An 8009-nucleotide genomic window follows, 5' to 3' on the forward strand; every position below is an offset into this window, starting at 1 on the left:
ATACTGTGAGTATTCACTGGTTCCTTTCTAACAGTACAAGTACACAATACTGTGAGTAATCACTGGTTGCTTTCTAACAGTACAAGTACACAATACTGTGAGTATTCACTGGGTACTCTCTAACAGTACAAGTACACAATACTGTGAGTATTCACTGGTTCCTTTCTAACAGTACAAGTACACAATACTGTGAGTATTCACTGGTTCCTTTCTAACAGTACAAGTACACAATACTACTAATAATAGGAGGCAGTCACTATGATGTGTAATGGGAGCAGAGAGCATCATGGGAGCTGTAGTTCCTAATGCTAAACAAACTAAAGGATAGACAGGAAGTGATGTCAGGACTTTGGCACGACCAATGGGAGAGCTGCTTTTCACCAGTAGAGGTCGGGTATCTCTCTGACTGGGTTACCCTCCTCGTGTCTCCAGGTGTCTCCCAGTGCTCCCACTGCTCCCAGTCCGGTACAGTATGCTGCCGGCCTCCATCCAGATCACTGGTGAGCTGCTGTCGGCGGCTGAGGTCCAGGACATATGTGAGAGTCTGAAGGAGGACGGCGTGCGGCTGCTCTCCGTCCGCGGCTGTCAGCTCTCCGACCGCGACTTTGGACGCGTCTGTCGCGGTGTCGCAGAGTCTAACTCGCTCGCTCAGCTGAACCTCAACCTGGGCGTCGTCTCCGGGATCAATCGGACCAGACACCTGGCCGACGCCCTGAAGACCAACCGGTCTCTGCAGACCCTGTTGTGAGTAGGTCACAGAGACTACCTTATTCCTAATAACCTGTTTACTTCCACTAACACGTCTGTTTACATGAAATGTCCTATAAAGGACTTCCTGTCTGGAGATCTACAGGTTTAGTAGATCTGGAGACCTCTAGTGGTGAGGAGAGGAAACGTCACTCTGTAGAGCAGAGTTTGGTTTGTCCGTTCTGGGCTTCTGTAGAAACATTAACCTATACATTAAACTACACATTAAACTACACACGACACAAACTACACACTGCATATTAAACTACACACTACACATTAAACTGCACATTAAGCTACACATTAAACTACGCACTACACATTAAACTGCACATTAAGCTACACACTAAACTACGCATTAAGCTACACATTAAACTACGCACTACACATTAAACTACACATTAAGCTACACACTAAACTACGCATTAAACTACACATTAAACTACACAGTAAACTATGCATTAAACTACATATTAAACTACATACTAATCTACACACTGCACATTCAACTGCACATTAAACTACACACTGCACATTAAACTACACACAGCACATTAAACTACACCCAACACAAACTACACATTGCACATTAAACTACACACCAAACTACACATTAAACTACACCTCATTAAACTGCACATTAAACTACACACTTCACAAACTACACACGGCACATTAAACTACACACGGCACATTAAACTACACACTGCACATTAAACTACACATTAATCTACACACTGCACATTAATCTACACATTAATCTACACACTTCTGAATGTGCGGTATAAATGTCCACTCGATGCTCCTTAAACCTGAATAATATCAGACCTGATTCTGAATTTCCTGTTTACGTCATTGTATCAAATTCGTGTGCATACAGTCGATGTGATTGGTTTGTAAGACTCTGGTCCCGCCCCTCCAGTCTCCATGGCAGCCCGCTGTTGGACGCCGGCCTGGTGACCTTGAACTCGGCCCTGTCGACCCACCCGACGCTGGTCTGTCTGGACCTGGGAGACTGCATGCTGGGAGACGAGGCGCTGGGTCTGATCTGTGGGATGCTGCCGCCCGACGGAGCAAAGTCAGGTAACCAACACCTGAGAGTCAGAGTCAGGTAACCAAACACCTAAGAGTCAGAGTCAGGTAACCAACACCTGAGAGTCAGAGTCAGGTAACCAAACACCTGAGAGTCAGAGTCGGGTAACCAAACACCTGAGAGTCAGAGTCGGGTAACCAACACCTGAGAATCAGAGTCAGGCAACCAACACCTGAGAATCTCCATGATGACACCGAGTTTAGATGTTGAACATGTTTCATGGTGTCACACATGACCCAGTCGCATGACCCTAACTCTCTAACCCTCTAACCTTCTAACTCGCTAACTCTAACCCAGGGGTCGGCAACCTGCATGCAGCTTTTAGCCTCTCTGTTGCGCCTCCCTGAGATCCCCAACTGGCACACCGGATCCGGACCGAGAAACTAAAAACCGATAGATAATTCGGAATTATGCATATTGGGCACCGAGTTGAAACTTTAACCGACGCATCTTATTCAGCCATTACGGCACTTATTCGGCGGTGCAGGAAACACACTGACCAATGCATTGCAAATCACATCACGTGATACAGCTCAGCCAATCAAATATGAGTATTCTGACAAGTTTCCTGACTCGAGCGAGGTTTACACACACCATGACACACGGGGGAGAGACGAGGAAATAGAAACAAGAGCAGGGAAATTGCGCTGATCGAAGAAGTTATCTCACATGACGTTCTCCAAAAAGAGAAACGTGTTCAGAGAGAACAGAATCTATAAGCAAGAATGAACAGACTCTTCTATGTTAATTCCTCCCACAGGCCGTTAAAACCAGCATGTCTCATATGTTCAGAAACCGTAACTATTGATAAAAGCGGCAAATGAAGCGCACTACGAGACAAAGTACAACTCTTTTGAGTAAACGTACCCACTCACATCTAAATAAAGACACAGAAAATAAACCTAAGAGCCCAATATGACCAGAATCCTAACACATGAATTTACTGTTCAATGATGTTAACAGAGAGAATAGAGCTGAAACAAGTGTTAATAACCACAGATAAAGTCCATGCTCACTGATTTATCTTTTTAGATGACAAAAATATAATATTGTGGCTTTTTTATTGACATCACTTCACACCTGAATGAACTGAATTTAAAGCTGCAGGACAATTCAGTGAAATTCATTTTTCTAAAATGAATTACTTTATTTTAAGATGCACATTCTTGAAAAGCTTCCTGTTATGTCAGTTATTCTTTAATCCAGCTCTTATTTTACTTGAAATGGGAAGAACATTTATTTATGTATTATGTATTATTTATAATCCATCCAGTTAAATTTGAAAACTGAGAATAATAATTGTTAAAATATAATTGATGTGTACTTTCTTTATTTGATTTGACAGTTGTTGACTACACAGAGACGTTGTTACTACTACTAGACTTCCTGAATATATATATATATATATATATATATATATATATATATATATATATATATATATATATATATATATATATGGCACTAAATAGCACGGGTTAGATATTATTGTAATGTTTCGGACCTTTGCCCGAGGACATTTTTCAATCTGGACCTTTTGGAATTTTAGTTGACCCCTGCTCTAACTCTTTCACTCTTTAACTCTTTAATCCTCTAACCCTCGAACCCTTTCACTCTTCAACTCTTTAATCCTCTAACCCTCTAACTCTTTCACTCTTTAACTCTTTAATTCTCTAACCCTCTAACTCTTTCACTCTTTAACTCTTTAATCCTCTAACCCTCTAACCCTTTCACTCTTTAACTCTTTAATCCTCTAACCCTCTAACCCTTTCACTCTTTAACTCTTTACCGGCTGATCAATAAAACCACGAGACAGATAAAGAAGAGGAGTCCGTGTGAGGTTTAAGTATATTAAAGTTCTCAGAAGCACAGAGAAAATTCCAACATTTAAAATGTGTATTCATTATCTCTGAAAGCTCGGAAAGAATTAACATGTTCTGTTCAGAGGCACAAAACTTGTTCTTGAACACACGAGTCAGGATTAGACGATTACAGTCAGACTCAGAGTGTAAAGTGTTGATGTTGTGTTTGTTGTCCTCTGGAGGTCTGAGGGAGCTCACGCTGAGCGCTAACCCAGGAATCAGCTCCAAAGGCTGGGCTCGACTCACCATCGCTGTGGCTCACAGCTCCCAGATCAGAGTCCTGAACCTGGACTACAACCCACTGGGTAACTACAAATTACACACATTAAACTACACACTACACACATTACACTACACACATTACACACATTAAACTACAAACTACACACATTACACTACACACATTACACTACACACATTACACTACACACATTGCACACTACACACATTAAACTACACACTACACACATTAAACTACACACATTAAACTACACACTACACACATTGCACTACGCACATTAAACTACACACATTAAACTACAAACTACATATGTTAAACTACACATATTGAACTACAAACATTAAACTACACACATTAAACTCCACACATTACACACATTAAACTACACATTACACACATTAAACTACAAACTACACACATTACACTACACATATTGCACACATTAAACTACACACTACACACATTAAACTACACACATTAAACTACACACTACACACATTGCACTACGCACATTAAACTACACATTACACACATTGCACTACGCACATTAAACTACACACTACACACATTAAACTACACACATTAAACTACACACATTGCACTACGCACATTAAACGACACACTACGCACATTAAACTACAAACATTAAACTACACACATTAAACTACACACATTGCACACATTAAACTACACACTACACACATTATACACATTAAACTACACACTACACACATTACACACATTGCACACATTCAGCTACACACTACACACCGAGATCAGAGTCCTGAACCTGGACTACAACCCACTGGGGTAACTACACAATACACACATTAAACTACACACATTACAAACATCAAACTACACACTACAATACACATTAAACTACACACATTCAACTACACACGTAAAACTACACACATTAAACTACATACGTAAAAATACACACTAAACTACACATGTTAAACTACGCACGTTAAACTAGAACACGTTAAACTACACGCGTTAAACTAGAACACGTTAAACTACACATGTTAAACTAGAACACGTTAAAGTACATACGTTAAACTACACACGTTAATCTAGAACACATTAAACTAGAACACGTTAATCTAGAACACATTAAACTAGAACATGTTAAACTACACACGTTAAACTAGAACACGTTAAACTACACACGTTAAACTATAACACGTTAAACTACATACGTTAAACTACACACGTTAAACTAGAACACGTTAAACTACACACATTAAACTAGAACACGTTAAACTACACACGTTAAACTACACACATTAAACTACACGTTTGTTTCCAGGTGACCAGACAGCAGGAATGCTGGCGGTTGCCGTGGCGTCCAGTAGAACCCTGGAGGTTCTGGACCTGGAGGGCACTGGACTGACCAACCAATCAGCACAGGTCATCATCAGTGTGTTTGTCCAGCAGAGGGAGACACACATACACACACATATACACGTACACACACACACATATACACATACACACATACACACACATATACATGTACACACACACACATACTATATATACACACACACACACATACACACACCTTCCTTTATTAGCTCCTTTAGCATAGGAAACACTGGACCTTCCTTTATTAGCTCCTTTAGCATAGGAAACACTGGACCTTCCTTTATTAGCTCCTTTAGCGTAGGAAACACTGGACCTTCCTTTATTAGCTCCTTTAGCGTAGGAAACACTGGCCCTTCCTTTATTAGCTCCTTTAGCATAGGAAACACTGGACCTTCCTTTATTAGCTCCTTTAGCATAGGAAACACTGGACCTTCCTTTATCAAAGGAAAGGAGATAATTCCGACCCACAATTCCTTGTGGTGGCAACATTTAAAGTGATGCAGCATGAAAACATACGTATATGTTTATCTCACAGGTTTAATAATTATACTCATACAGTCATAAAGTAATAAAGTAATCAAATAATCAAGTAAAGTAATCAAGTAATACAGTTCTAGTGACTGATTCCAGCAACTAGCCACTCGGCTGGGTGCGGGAGAAGAACGTGTTCCTTACTCTCTTCGACAAAAAGATTCCAGGCTTTTCACTTTTGGGTGAGGTTCCCATTTAATTAGAATAATCGGCTAACAGATGATGACATAATATCTGACTTATCTTCCTGGTCTCCCTCTGGTGTGTCTTGCTTGCGGTAAAAACCGTGTGATCTCCCTGTCACCCATGCATCCTTACCTGTCTGTTGCACCTGTGCCCCATATATCAATTACCTGCCACACTAATACACACTGCCAGCCGTGGTCAACCTGAGATAGGCTCCCAATAAACACAGACGTAACTAATGGCTCCTACAACAGTAATGTAATAAAGTAATAAAGTAATAAGATACATGTAGATGAAGATGAACAGAGACAATCCTTTAGTTTAATTTTATGTTTTATTTACTTCAAACATGTAACAAAAAAGTAAAGAAATATGAAATAAAATGAACAGTAAATCAAACAAACTGTCAATAAACAAGTTATCAATAACAATAAGCTTCATTAATAAAAAGACGTTAGGAGGTCATCGTTGTGTCTTTACTGCTCTAGTATCAAAACCACAGAGGAAGAAAGAAACTCCACGTTTCAGTCCTCCATATACAATTTGAATTATTAACAGTTAAAGTTGTTAAAGTGAATAAATTAAGTTTACTAATTAATCCATTCAGATAAAAACCTTAAATCTTCATCTTTGTTCAGTTTCTCTCAGATTGAGGCTCTGATCCTCTAAAAGTAAATATGAATAAAACTCCAAATTACAGACGAAAATGATTTAGAATCCGGAACCAGAACCAGCAGCTGTTTTATGGATCATCACCAGAACCTCTTCACAACTCAGTGATGTCACACTTTGTCCAGACAGCCAATCAAACCAGGTGAGAGGCGGGCCTTACGACTCCCCGACTTCCTGTGTGGCCACAGACCGGTCAATGTTGTTTTGTCTCTCATGTTTGTATGAATAAAGTTGTGATGCCGGTCTCTCTGGGTCCAGGTGTTCCTGGACATGGTGGAAAACTACCCCACCAGTCTGCGGGTCCTGGTCTTGGCGGAGAACGACATCAGTCCGGAGCTGCAGCAGCAGATCTGTGACCTGCTGTCTGAGGGTGAGGAGGACGACGACAGGGAGGCCCCGCCCCTAACACAAGGCCCCGCCTCCAGCAGCATCCTGCTGCCAATCAGAGACAAGTACCAGCCAATCAGAGACAAGTACCAGCCAATCAAAGACAAGTACCAGCCCCCCACCTGGCTATCCCACAGCAGTAAGGGCTGACCACTCCCCCAGACTGTCCCCCTTTACTCTCCATACTGGTCCCCCATACTGGTCCCCCATACTGGTCTTCCATACTGGTCCTCCATACTGGTCCCCCCAAAGACAGCAAGACTGGTTCAGACTGCAAAAAACCAGTTCAGAACCAGAACATAACTAGTCTACTTTCCACTTTATCATGCTGGTTCTCCTGATACAGGGTACCATACTAATTCAACTTGTTTAGTTTACTATAGTGGTTCTGTTGGTGTAGTTTACCATACTGGTTCCACTGGTGTAGTTTACCACACTGGTTCTACTGGTGTAGTTTACCACAGTGGTTCCACTGGTGTAGTTTACCACACTGGCTCTACTGGTAAGCTTATCATACTGGTTCTTCTTGAGTAGTTTGTCATACTGGTTCCACTGCAGTAGTCCACCAGTATCAGTACTCTAGTTTCACTAATGCTGAGTTCGCGCCAGCCTGGTTCTTTCCCAGTTTTAGCCTGGTGCTGTCCTAGTTGAGTCCAGTATGACCCCAGTCTGTGCCTCTGGGCCAGTATACCTGGAGGTGTCCCAGTTGACCCAGTATTAGACTGGTTCTGTGGTGTTCAGTGTCCTCAGTGACAGTAGGAGGTTTGTGTTCTGTATAATAGTCTAAGTGTGAAACTGGTTAAACTGGTTTTCAATCCCAGATGAAACTTCACCCTCTGGAGTGAATCCACTTGATTTTGATAAATTGATATTGTCCCAAAATGTATATATTTTTCAACTCTGGAGTGTTTAATAT

General features: G+C 41.1%; 1 protein-coding gene across 3 annotated transcripts in view; it reads left to right on the forward strand.

Moving 5' to 3' along the window:
• Nucleotides 1-7991, forward strand: part of lrrc73 (leucine rich repeat containing 73) — an 8518-nt gene extending 527 nt beyond the window's left edge. For 2 of the 3 annotated variants that reach the window (XM_031878837.1, XM_031878834.1), the window contains 5 exons: nucleotides 433-744; nucleotides 1670-1830; nucleotides 3885-4007; nucleotides 5259-5359; nucleotides 6965-7991. In XM_031878837.1, coding sequence (XP_031734697.1) covers nucleotides 473-744; nucleotides 1670-1830; nucleotides 3885-4007; nucleotides 5259-5359; nucleotides 6965-7243 — 936 coding nt within the window. In that variant the 5' untranslated portion in view covers nucleotides 433-472 and the 3' untranslated portion in view covers nucleotides 7244-7991. Of the gene's footprint in view, nucleotides 1-6; nucleotides 745-1669; nucleotides 1831-3884; nucleotides 4008-5258; nucleotides 5360-6964 lie in introns of those variants that run through there. The other variant, XM_031878835.1, reaches the window with a different exon arrangement.
• Nucleotides 7992-8009: the final 18 nt, after the last annotated feature.

Source organism: Anarrhichthys ocellatus, unplaced genomic scaffold, assembly GCF_004355925.1.
Source record: "Anarrhichthys ocellatus isolate YVR2014 unplaced genomic scaffold, GSC_Weel_1.0 scaffold205, whole genome shotgun sequence".
Classification (NCBI taxonomy): Eukaryota; Metazoa; Chordata; class Actinopteri; order Perciformes; family Anarhichadidae; genus Anarrhichthys; species Anarrhichthys ocellatus.